The sequence below is a fragment of the Eretmochelys imbricata genome, chromosome 27 (genome assembly GCF_965152235.1).
Source record: "Eretmochelys imbricata isolate rEreImb1 chromosome 27, rEreImb1.hap1, whole genome shotgun sequence".
NCBI classification, from domain to species: Eukaryota; Metazoa; Chordata; order Testudines; family Cheloniidae; genus Eretmochelys; species Eretmochelys imbricata.
Window position 1 is genome coordinate 3,771,837 of NC_135598.1, and position 13,173 is coordinate 3,785,009.

Genomic DNA, 13,173 nt, shown 5'->3' on the forward strand with positions numbered 1-13,173 from the left:
AAGGGTGAGGGTAGAAGGCATTTGGGGAGGTCAGGGGCAAGGGTCTGGGGGAGGCAGTTGGGGGGGTCAGGGGCAGGTGTCTGGGGCAAGGGTGGGGGTAGGTGACATCAGAAGTCTTCTCTCCCCCTCCCCCACATGAGCCAGAAGAGGTTTTTTTGTGTGGGAGGGGGAGGATGGAGAGGGGGCCACTGACATTTCCCTCCCTCTCACAGCAACACCCACTCTGGGAAGGGTGTGTATGTGTGAAGAGCCCTTTGTGCTTCAGGGGCTGAGCAGAGGTGGGGCTGGGGGGTACAGGGCAGATGTGGGTGGGTGCTGAGGTGGGGCTGGGGGGATAGAGTTAGATGCTGGGTGGTTGGTGAGAAGCTGGAAGCTCCGTCCCATCCGGCAGCCAGCGAGCTCCATCAGCAGGGGCCAGGGTCAGCTTCCGCGATAATTTGGGTGACATGGTAACTGCCCCCATACACCTCCCACAGACACTGGGAGGTGGCAGGGGGTGGGGTGGCTGGAGAAATCCAAAGCAGACCAAAAATATGAAACGGTCATGGTTTTGACTCATGATGTTGGACCCATGGACATCTCGCCGCAAGGAGACTCAGGAATCCTCCTCCCTCCCCATGTGCTGGACCCGCGGCCTCGGTCGCTGCCCTGGGCCCCGCTGCCCACTGTATTCCTCCACGCTGAACGAGTGCCTTGTCCCCTGCGCCTGGATGGCGTAGGTCCCCAGGGCTGGCTCTGCAGACAGCGGGAGGGACAGATCCACGATGCCCTGCTGCGGAGTCACATCTCGCCACTGGGCGATGCGGTTTCCGCTGGGATCCTGGCACACGGACATGCCCTGCTCAGCAGCTGCCCCCACACACGGCTCGTCCCCGGCAGCCCCCGAGTGCCTCGTGCTGCCGACGGGGCTGGATCGACGGCCGGGGGCTCAAATCCTTCTCCTTAGCCTGGAGCAGGCACCTCCGGGCAGCCGCTGGGCAAGGGGGCCCTGCCAGCGCTGACCCGAGGGCACCGCCTGAGGGGGGAACAGGCTCCCAAGGGACGCCCCATCTCCAGCCTGGATGAAGCCCAGGGAACAGGCTGTAGGGACCATTTCCATCTCAGTTCTAGGTCTCTGTGGGTATGTTCCCTGTCCCCTTCCCCACACATAGCCCCCGCAAACCTCCACCCCACCCCTCTGCCCCTGCAGCTCCCAGAGACCCTCCCTCCTCCCCTGTCCTTCCCCCATTCAGGCTCCCACGGGAGCTCCCCGTGAGTTCCCCACTGGCCTGATCAAGTCGCCGCCTGACCCAGAGTTCGGGGGCTGGGAACATTCGGGGTGAGCAACTCAGGCAGGGATCCCAGCCAGCCCCAAACCCACCTGCCTCCTGGACAGACAGCCCCAGACGCTGCAATGCGGGGGTGGGGAGGATGTAACCTGATGGCACAAATGTCCCCTCCCTGCCCCCCATGTGGTCCAGCCTAGAAACACCCTGTGCTCTAGGACGCTTTGCACCCCCACAGCGGGGCAGAGGGGTCTAGGGCTGGATTGCTGGACACTGTGGTCACAGCCCAGACTCCTCTGGGATCCCCACGACTGAACACCCCCGGGTGCCCTCAGATGAGCCAGACAGGAAGAGGAGGAGGCTGGAGAGGCACAGACTGACCTGCAGAGTCACCAGGGGCAGCTGCAAAGCAAACAGACAGGAGATGGCTGGTTAGAGGGACAGGAAACACCCCCCCTGCCCAGGGCTCTGCCTGTGACCTCCTCAGGGCCGGGATGTCTCTGAGGCCAGGGGGGATCATGCAGACGCAGCGGGGGTGACCGAGAGAGCAGGGACCGGAAGGGGAGCCCACAGCCCTGCCCACACTGGGACCATGAGGCTGGCGCCTCGCACCTCCCCTCCCTGCAGTGGCGGATGCAGGGCAATGGGTGGCTGGTCTGCGCGTGGAGGAGCAGGGCGAGAGGCTGGGGTCTCTGCCAAGGGGCAGTCGAAGGGCCGGGGGTCTGTGTTGCAGCCAGTGGCCGGGCGAGATGGCTGGGAGGGGAGCTGTCAATCTGCATTTCCACACTGGGCCCGATTCTGCCACCTCACTAAGAGCGCCCAGCACGGTTAGGCTGAAAGGTGCTAATGACTGTCATCCTGGGGGTGGGGGGCTGGCATCCACAGCCAATCACAGACTTCACTAAAGCCAGGGGGTGGCCAGTGCCCTCATTCAGGCTCCATGCCATGTGCAATCACCCCTCTCTGCGTAGTAAAGAGACTGCAAACAACAGAGGCGACTGCCCAAGGCACTAGGCCCCAAGGGGCGGGTCCACACTGCTGTTTTCAGCCGGCCAGCACAAGCCCTGCTATTGCAAGTCTGTTAACCTGCCCTGGGAGACTCGCCCCCAGCACCAGTGAAGACCGGGGTGGCGGCTGAGGCGTTCCCAGGATACCGGAGATCCCGGTGTTTCCAGGAATGGCGAGGGCCCTCCCCGCTGGCGTGACCTCCCACACTCGGTGTGTGTGAGTTCAGGCCAGCAGGGGCGGAGCAGTGCGCTCTTCCAAAGGGCGCCCGCCATCCAATACCAGACACAAGCATGTACTGGACGGGGGCAAACCACCCTGGAAGAGGACTGTCTGATTTCAAACTGGATGAATGGCCTGCCTGGTGTAAACATACCTAAGATGTTCAGTGCACCAGGGCCCTGTTACCCTGCCCCCCAGCCCCTGCCCCCCGCTCTCACCTTCCTGGGACTTGGAATGAAGTCTTTGTCCAAACTGACGATTCGAAACTTCACTGGAAAGGAGCAGAGGCAGAGGTGGGATCAGCCCCGGCTTGGTTTGTCTGAGTGAATTCCCAGCTGGGGAAGGTGCCAGCCGGACGCCCGGGCACTGACGGCCTCTGTGAACCCGCAGAATGGGCACAGCCCGGGCAGTGCAGCGCCAGCTTCCCCACGCTGCCCTCTGCCAATGACCACGGCCCTGCCCTGCGCGGCCGGAGGCTGCCGGGGGGGGGCCGATCGGTGCCCCTGCCGTGTCTGTGCCATCACCAAGGACGGGCTGAGACCCCCACTTGGTTCCAAACAGGCCTCAGGCTTTGGGCCTCTCGCCCCCTGGGACCGGGTGCAGACAGGCCTAGAAGTGAGAGACCCGTGTCCCTCGCGAGGCCCCCAGCCCGACCCCAGGGCCCAGGAGTCCGTCCCAAGGGGTTGGGGCCCCAGGACTCTCCCTCCAGCAGCTCCTGCCCTCTCACCCGTCTGTCCCGGCTTGTAGACGGCCTTGTCCGTCTGCACCAAGGTCCCGGGCCCCAGTGTCTGCAGCAGGACTTTCTTCCGCTCAGAGAAGTGCAGGGCGTCTCCCCGGATCGAGACGTGCAGCTCCGCCACTTCCTGCTGCCCCCCCGGATGGGGCTGGTACCTGCACACGGGGAACCCCAGCAAGGCCACAGCGGCTGGTAACGGGCCGGTCGTGGTGCAGACCCGCTATCGCGAGGGCAGGGGGGCAGTGGTGTTTGGGAGTCCCTGTTCCAGCCCCCCAAAACACAGGAACTCCCTCCCCAGCCTGGGGCCCTGAACGGGAGGGAGCATGAACCTGGGGCGCTCGATGGAGTTGGAAGCCAGGGCGCGCTCTGTACCCCCACCCCATCCCCGCTCCCTCCTGCCTGTCGCTGCTGAGGGATGGTCTCGAGTTCTGCGGCTACAGCTGCCCCGTGAGTGACCGGCTCCGTGCCCAGGGCCAGTCCCCTGAGCCCTGCTGTGCCCGGGCCCTGAGGCTGGGCGGGGGCTGCAGACCCGGGGCTGACGGGCTCCGTGCCCATGGCCAGTGCCCGGGGCCGTGCCCATGGCTGCGGGCGGGGGCTCACCTGGAAGCGCACGTTCTCGTGCAGACGGGGCTCCTGGACCTCTCTCTCCAGCAGGAGGATAGCGCTGGGCCCATCCCCCCTCTCCAGCCGGACGCTCACCCGGACGGTCTCGTTGAGGTCGCTGAGATGAACTAACACCGTCCCCGTGTGCGGGTGGTAGAGCACGGCTGGGCTCACCACCACATAGCGCCTGGGGAGGGGAAAGCACCATGGGCAGTGCGGGAGGGGACAGCCCAGAGCCTCCCCCAGGGCCGGGGGTGACTCCCGATTCCTGAGTGTCCCTGCTGCTGGGGACAGGCCTGGGTCGACGGGGCTGGAGGCTGGTTCGTTTCTCTAACCACAGGGCAGGGGCAGGGCAAGGCCCCCCGCTGCATCCCCTGCCCCAGCCTGCCTCCCGCGGAGCTGGAGGGGCCTCAGGGGCACAGAGAGGGGCTCAGTTCCCGTCCATCCCCGTCCTCTCGGCTGCTCGGTCTCCCCAGAAGGGGGCGGCTAGTGGCACTGAGAGTGAGCAGAGACCCCTGTGCATGGCGTGGGCGGTGGGGGGGGGGGGGGGGGCTGATTAGTTTGGGGCTGGACTGAGCACCTGAGCCCTTTGCAGCCAGTAACCAGCTTTAGATACAACCTGTCATAAATATAAAGGGAAGGGTAAACCCCTTTAAAATCCCTCCTGGCCAGAGGAAAAATCCTCTCACCTGTAAAGGGTTAAGAAGCTAAAGGTAACCTCGCTGGCACCTGACCAAAATGACCAATATTTTCAAGATATTTTCAAAAGCTGGGAGGAGGGAGAAAAACAAAGGGTCTGTCTCTGTCTGGGTGATGCTATAGCCAGGGACAGAACAGGAATGGAGCCTTAGAACTTAGTAAGTAATCTAGCTAGGTATGTGTTAGATTATGATTTCTTTAAATGGCTGAGAAAAGAACTGTGCTGAATAGAATGAATATTTCTGTCTGTGTGTCTTTTTTGTAACTTAAGGTTTTGCCTAGAGGGATTCTCTATGTTTTGAATCTAATTACCCTTTAAGGTATCTACCATCCTGATTTTACAGAGGTGATTCTTTTTTACTTCTATTAAAAGTCTTCTTGTAAGGAAACTGAATGCTTTTTCATTGTTCTAAGATCCAAGGGTTTGGGTCTGTGGTCACCTATGCAAATTGGTGAGGATTTTTACCAAACCTTCCCCAGGAAGTGGGGTGCAAGGGTTGGGAGGATTTTGGGGGGAAAGACGTGTCCAAACTACGTTTTCTCAGGAACCCAGATAAAGTTTGGTGGTGGCAATGGAAGTCCAGGGGCAAAGGGTAAAATAGTTTGTACCTTGGGGAAGTTTTAACCTAAGCTGGTAAAAGTAAGCTTAGGAGGTTTTCATGCAGTTCCCCACATCTGTACCCTAGAGTTCAGAGTGGGGAAGGAACCTTGACACAACCCCACCTCTAGGCCACTCTGCACCCTGGGGTCTCCGCCCGCTCTCACAGGGACCCTTCGGTGTTTGCACCTTCGGGGCACTCCCAGGTTCTGGCTGAGATGTTTGTTTAATGCTCTGTGTTCATCGGTAATTACTGTTCTATTTCATTGGGGCCTAGAGACCCATCCGAGCTTGGTCCCCCTGCACTGGGGCTGGACAGACCCGCAGACAGAGACAGGCCGTGGCCCGAGGAGGTGACAGGCTGACAGAGCAGGCAGCCACAGAGGATTATCATCCCATGGTACAGAGCCTAGCTGAGGCTCAGAGGATCGGTGTCTGGCTGGGGGCGCACAGGGCATCTGCAGCAGAGCCGGGCACTGAACCCAGCTCTCCCACGCCCCAAGCCACTGTCTTAACCAGAGCCAACCTCCCCCGGCGCTGGGAGGGGAAGGAACAAGGGGCCCAGGAGGGACCCAGCATCGGGGTCTGAGTTCCCGGGGAGAACGGAACTGTCCCGTCAGTTTTGGATCAAGCAGCCCCCTCATCGGTGCCCTCGGCTGCTCCCCCTCTGGGTCTTTCTTCCTTGCGCTCTCCCCCACTCTGTGCTGGAGACCAGCCTGCTCTGCCCTGGTACAGACTCTGGAGCCAGAGTTTTGCTTTGATCCAGGGTAAACAAGGGTTATGTCAGGTCTCTGGCTGGGGCTGGGGGATGCAGCCAGGACAATAGTTAAACACCACCCACAGCTGCTGGATTCGAGGCTCTGACGGGTCGTTGCAAAGGTTTAGGTGGGCCAGGAGGTCCCTTGCATTGGTTACATGGCAGGCGGTGGGGCCCCTCTGGGGGTCCGTGGTGGGGCAGGAGCCCGGATGCTGGGAAAGCCCTGGCCGGAGCAGGCGGGAGGCACTTGCTGAGAAATGAGTTTGTTAAAGTGGGTTCTGGCAGCGACCCCACTACTGCAAAGCAAATGAGAGGAACATTGGGGTTGCTGAGCATGTCTCGTGAAAACCCCATTCACGATCGCTGCTAACGTTCTCAAACTGGGACTGCCGGGGAGGAACTTTCCAAGCTCAGGCTCTGCTTTGGGTGGAATTTTTTTGGTAAACTTTCAGCAAAAACTAATCACACCATTTCTTAGAGCACGGTTAGCATTAACACAGGTAGGTTTTTCCAGGGCAGTCCATTTTTCTGAGCATTTCTTTGCGGAGTTCTAGCACCTCCAGGCCTTGGAGCCTGGAATTGAAATTTGGCAGGGGGATTGTGCTTGGCCAGGGGTGGCCAACCTGAGCCTGAGAAGGAGCCAGAATTTACGAATGTACGTTGCCAAAGAGCCACTGTAATACGTCAACAGCCCCCCGTCAGCTCCCCACCTCCACTCCCAGATCCTCCCACCCTCTGGCAGCCCCACCGATGAGCACCTCCCCCTCCCTCCCTGCACCTCCTGATCAGCTGTTTCCCGGCGTGCAGGAGGCTGGGGTGGGGGGAGGAGCGAGGGCACGGCTGGCTCAGGGGAAGGGGCGGCAAGGGGTGGAGTGGGGGCAGGGCCTGTGGCAGAGCCAGGGGTTAAGCCAGGGCTGGCCTTACCATGAGGCGGCCGCCTCAGCTGCCAGACTGTGTGTGTGTGGCGGGGGGGCGTCCCTAGGACCCAGAGTGTAAAAGATGGTGTCTGCTGCTGGTGCATCTGGATTCTCTCTGCTCGAGATGCACAGAGAGCGGGGAGTGCTGGGCTGGAGGGAGGAGGGCACAAGAGACAGAACAGGCAGGCAGGAGAAAAGGGGAGAGGGAATCACGGAAAGCAGCAGGAGCTGCAGGGAGAGAGAGGAGGAGGTGCCTTTTATGTACCCCTCGAGCACCCCCAGGAACCTGGGCTGATTAACCCCAGCTTCTCAGGGAGCTTCCTGTGTCCTGCTGCTTCCCTGAACCCACTTGAGGAGAACAGACCGTCAACTGAAGTAGTAGGAGCCAGTTAGGTCATTAAGACTCTGTTATCTTCCCTCGCTCAGGCCCTGCTACCAGCCTGCTTATTTGTCCTCTTCAATTGAGTGTTGAGAGCCACTGTCGCTGGCCCAGAACAGCAGCCATGAGTGAAAGAAGAAAACGCCCCTCGGGGGCAGCATTCAGAAAAAGAAAGAAAGCAAAGGAAGCTTTTCTATCTAAGCAGGAAGGAGCTCTCCTGAGATACATAGACACAAATGTTCACAGTGAGCCTTCCGGCCCCAGGGAGGATGTGAGTGATGAGGAGATGCCTGATCTTCCAGTTAGTCAGAGTGCAGGTGACCTGGCAGCTCCTGCAGCATCCATATCTCCATCTCAAATGGATGTAACCATGCACATTCCTGAAGAAAAGTGTAGCTCAGAGAAGGGTGGGGTGGAGGCGCAAGAAACAGCGGCTGCTGAGTTTAGTTCCTTAAGTCTAGATGATCCAGGACTCTGGACCCACTTGAGCAGTAGCCTGAGGGACTTCCTTGTACTGCATGGGCCACAGCAAGTGAAAAACTTCATGTTCCCCAAAGACAATGAAAATAGAAGCTTCCATCGAACACATTACTGGCATGAAATCCCCAATGGTGACAAAGTGGAGAGGCCATGGCTTATGTACACAAAAACCCAGATGCTGCATACTGTTTTTGTTGCCAACTCTTCCAGTCTAATGTTCCAGCCACACTGGGTTCTACAGGAACAAAGGACTGGAAAAATCTGGCTGGAAATCTGGCATGCCATGAGAAGGCAGGAAATCACCAGAGAGCATTCCATAGGTGGAAAGAGCTTGAGATGAGACTAAGGTTAAAGGCCACCATAGATGATCAGCATCAAGAGAAGATTGCATCAGAGTCTCTTTACTGACAAAATGTTCTGAAAAGGCTCATTGCCATTGTGAGAATGCTCACGACCCAAAACCTAGCACTGCATGGCACTTCAGATCAGCTGTATGTGCCGAACAGTGGAAACTTCCTTAAAATTGTGGAGCTGATGGCTGAGTTTGATGCTGGACTTCAGGAGCATCTAAGAAGAGTCACCACCCAAGAAATGTACACACACCACTACCTTGGAAAAACAATTCAAAATGAGATCATACAGTTACTGGCAACAAAAGTCACACAGAAGACTGTGGCAGACCTGAAGTCAGCAAGATATTCCTCTGTTATTCTGGACTGCACACCTGACATCAGTCATATAGAACAAATGACTTTAATGGTGCGTTTTGTAACAACAACAGAACCTAGTGAAAGTGTCCCTGCAATGGTGACGGTCAGAGCATTTTCTAGAATTTATTGACATTGATGATACTACAGGAGCTGTGCTTCTTAAATGTGCTTCTTAAAAAGCTGGAAGATACGGGAATTGCGATAGCTGACATGAGAGGTCAGGGCTACGATAATGGTGCCAACATGAGAGGCAAGAACAGAGGAGAGCAGACACGGATCCAAGAGTTAAACCCTCGAGCTTTTTTGTCCCATGCAGTTCTCATTCATTGAACTCGGTGGTCAGTGATGCAGCATCAGCGTCTAGTGAGGCTGCTGAATTTTTAAATGTAATTCAAAGCATCTATGTATTTTTCTCTGCATCAACTCATCGATGGCAAATTTTGAAGCAACATCTGGGAACATCCTCTCTGACACTGAAACCACTGAGTGCCACATGATGGGAAAGTCGAGTGGAGGCGATAAAGCCTATCAAACACCAACTTGGGAAGATAGATGATGCCACCATTGCCATTATGGAGGATAAGGCTATGACAGGAACTGTTCATGGGAGAACAGGGGCAGTGGGAAATGGAATCACCAGAAACATACATAACTTCAAATTTCTGTGTGGCTTAGTGTTGTGGCATGACATACGGTTTGAAATAAATGTTGTAAGCAAGAGACTCCAAGGTGTTGACCTTGATATATCTGGAGCAATGGAACAACTGGACAAAGCAAAGTCATACCTACAGTCTTACCTGTCAGATGAGGGATTTCAAAATGTTCTGAAGAGTGCACAGAAGTTGCCAGAGGAACTTCATACTGAAGCTATTTTCCCACCCATTCAAGAATACAAGAGTCACCGAAGAAGAAGACATTTTGATTACAAGGCACGGGATAATCCCATAAGAGACCCCAGATAACAATTCAAAGTTGAATTCTTTAACCAGGTGCTAGATTGTGCAATACAGTCAGTTGAAGAACGTTTCATGCAGCTCAAGGAACACAGCAGTATATTTGGGATGTTGTAGGACATTCCAAAACTCCTCACTATACCTGAAGAAGGCCTACACCAGCAATCCAGGGCACTAGAGACAGTGTTGACACCTGATGACATGCGCAATATTGATGCGAGTGATTTAGGTGATGAACTGAAAGCCCTTTCAAGATAATTTCAGCAGGATCAACTCCAAAGGCTTTTCTGGAATATATGTGCACAAATAAGATGGCCACCATCTTTCCAAATGCTTTTGTTGCTCTGTGCATACTTCTAACGCTTCCTGTAACAGCTGCCAGTGGAGAACGCAACTTCTCCAAGTTGAAGTTAATAAAAACACATCTACGCTCCACAATGACACAGGAGAGGCTGGTCGGCCTTGCAACCATCTCAACAGAGCATGAGCTGGCCCAGACTGTGGACCTTCAGGCAGCAGTGCAAATCTGTGCAACCAAGAAGGCACGGAAAGCACCACTTCGATTATTCAAACAGATAAAAATGCCAGTGTTTACTATGCAGACAAGAAAAGTTACATTTGCTGTCCAGGCATTTGAAAGTTAAGTGTTACTTAAAATTTTTGAACATGGCATTTTAAGTTGTTATTTCTCCTTTATTGGGGTAGACAGCAGAGCAGTACCATGAGAGGATTAGAACAGGAAGAAGGCAGAATTGAGACCTTTCAAAGTTTTGGCCCAAGCCAGGGGGCATGGGGGGGTCATCTGAGCTCCCTGCCTCAGGTGCCGAAATGTTGTGGGCCGGTCCTGGGTTGGGCAGCAAGAATCCCCCGGCACATTGGACGGTTGGCGCCTGCAGCTCCAGCCCCAGAGTCGGTGCCTAGACAAGGAGCCGCCTAGTAACTTCTGCAGAGCCGCGTGGGGATACGGAGCCCCAGGTTGGCCACCCCTGAGCTAGGGGGAGAAAAGGGTTTTTCCTGTTGCCATGAAAATCCACGTCGATGTGGCTAGGTTATAAAGTACAGAACATTGCCGTTTGGACCTGGTCAGTAGAGTGTCTCAGTCACTGACAACTTGGTAGAAAATGATCTTGAATGGTTATGGATCACTGTCCTAACCGATACAGCACAAGATGGGAGGGGGGGTTGCAGTTAGCTGGTGTCTGGGGCAGATCACCAAATCACACTAAGGAACAGGATCAGTGGCTCCTTATGCGGCTATTTATAGAATGTAGGAAAAAAAAGGCTGTGTGATCATGGGGGATTTCAATGTGAGTGACACATGCTGGCAGTCTGGTGCTGCCAGTACTAAAATGTCTTTGGAATTTCTTATATATTTTCCTATCTCAAAAAGTGTTCCAGCCCCCTGGGAGTGTTCTATATGAGCTAAGAGGAACTGATCACAGAACTAAACATGAACGGTAGCCTAGGTACAGGTGATCCTGACTCGATCACATTTATAATGTGCCAAAAGAGTAATGTCCAGACCAGTAATATCTCCACTCGGTGCTTTGAAAGGGCCTGTTTCACAAAGCTGAAAACAATTATGAGCCAAACCAGCTGGGAAGAAGAATTTAATCAGAAAAACGTGAATAATAATTGTGAATTATTTAAGAACACTTTACTAGATGTCCCAAAAGCCACAACCAATCAAACTGGTTAAAAAACTGACCTGGCTCAGAGGGCAAATGAAAGCAACTATAAAATATTTTTAAAAATGATGTATATCAAAGGGAAGAAAGGAGAAGTTGACAGAAATGAATATAAATGAGGACTATAGAAAATTGATAAGGGAAGTAAAATGACATATGAAGAAATCTATGGCCAGCCAAGTTAAGGACAGTAAGAGGGATCTTTTAAAGTATATTAGGAACAAAATGAATATTAACAGTGGTACTGATCCATTATCAAATCAAGTGGCAGAATTATCAATAATAATGCAGACGGGAAGCCGGAACAGGGGCGGGGGAGGGACAGCGGCCCTTGGCTCTATTACGTTCAGAAATCTGAGGGGAAGAGGTTGCATTGGGTCAGGTCCTTAGGGGAAGAGGTGGTGTGGGGGTGGCACCTCGGATGGAATGAGCGGAGTGGTGTGAGGGTGGGAGCTTGGGGAGAAGGGGCAGTGTGGGGGCAGGGCCTGAGGGGAAAGGGCGGTGGGGGGGCATAGTTCAGTGCTGGTGTCCCCCCCAATTTAGGAAGCATCCCCCATGCCTGAATGCTGAAAAGGCAGAAAGGTTCAATAAATATTTTTGTTTTGCATTTGGGAAAAAAACAGTTGAAGTTGTTCCATTCCACTAGTATCTGGGGAGAATGTTAAACAGCAGCTACCAAAGTGAGACATTTTAAAATCAGCAGCTCCAGATAACTTATATCCAAGAGTTTTAAAAGAGCTGCCTGAGGAGCTCGCTCGACTGTTAATGGTGAAGTTGCAGAAGACTGGAAGAAAGCTTATATTGTGCCAATACTTTAAATGGTAAATGGGATGACCTGGATAATTAGTGGCCTGTCAGTCTGACATGGATCCCAGGCACAATAATGGAGTGGCTGATACGGGACTTCATTAATAAAGAATTAGAAGAGACTCTCATGATTGATGCCAATTAGCAATGGTTTATTGAAATCAGATCCTGTCAAACTAATTTGATATCTTTTTTTGATGAGATTATAAATTTAGTAGATAAAGGTAATAATGTCAATGTAATTTACTAAGATTTCTGTGAAGTGTTTGACTTAATACCACATGACATTTTGATTAAAAAACTAGAATGATACAAAGTAATACAGCACACATTAAATGGATTAAAAACTGGCTGATAGGTCTCAAAATGTAACTGTAAATGGGGAATCATCATTGATCGAGGGGGTTGCATAGGGATCAGTTCTTGGTTCTGTGCTAGTTAACATTTTTATCAATGACCTGGAAGAAAACTTAAAATCATCAGTGATAAAGACTGCAGACAACACAAAAATTGGAGGAGTGTTAAATAACGAAGATGATAGGTCACTGATACAGGGTTCTATGGATAACTTGGTAAGCTGGGCACAGGCAAACAATATGTGTTTCAGTGTAGCTCAGTGTAAATGTACACATCTAGGAACAAAGCATGTAGGCCATACTTACAGGATTGGGGACTCTGCTCTGAGAAGCGATGACTGAAAAAGTTTGGGAAGAGTGTGTGGATCAGCTGAACATGGCCTCCCAATGTGATGCTGTGGCCAAAAGGGTTAATAAGATCCTTGGATGCATAAACAGGGGAATCTGGAGTAGGAGCAGAGAGGTGATCTTATCTCTGTACAGTATCTGGCACTGGTGCGACCGCAGCTGGAATCCTGTGTCCAGTTCCAGTGTCCGTCATTCAAGAAGGATTTGATAAATTGGAGAGGGTTCAGAGAAGAGCCACGAGAATGACTAACGGATTGGAAACATGGGTTATAGTGATATCTTCAAGAGCTGAATTTATTAGCTTAGCACAGAGATGGGCTAAAGGGTGATATGGTTACAGTCTATATGTACCTACATGGGGGACAAATATTGGATAACAGGCTCTTTAATTTAGCAGAGAAAGGTTTAACATGATCCAATAGCTGGAAGTTGAAGCTAGACAAATCGAGATTGGAAATATAGTGTACATTTTTAACAGTGAGGGTAATTTTTAAGTCAAGATGAGATGCTTTTCTAAAAGATCTGCTCTAGGAATTATATTTTGGAAATTCCCTGGCCTGGGTTATACAAGAGGTCTGACTAGACAATCACAATGTTCTCTTCTGGCCTTGGAATCTATCAAGCTATGAATATTTGTCTTTCTACATTGC

At 53.0% G+C, this 13,173-nt stretch overlaps 1 protein-coding gene across 1 annotated transcript in view; it reads right to left on the reverse strand.

Annotated features, from left to right (window-relative positions):
* Positions 1-1,544: 1,544 nt before the first annotated feature.
* LOC144257829 (alpha-2-macroglobulin-like protein 1) overlaps positions 1,545-13,173 on the reverse strand; it is a 71,274-nt gene continuing 59,645 nt past the window's right edge. The window contains exons 36-39 of the mRNA XM_077805999.1: positions 3,829-4,018; positions 3,220-3,448; positions 2,711-2,763; positions 1,545-1,667 (exon numbers count right to left, since the gene is read on the reverse strand). Coding sequence (XP_077662125.1) covers positions 1,545-1,667; positions 2,711-2,763; positions 3,220-3,448; positions 3,829-4,018 — 595 coding nt within the window. The remainder of the gene's footprint in view (positions 1,668-2,710; positions 2,764-3,219; positions 3,449-3,828; positions 4,019-13,173) is intronic.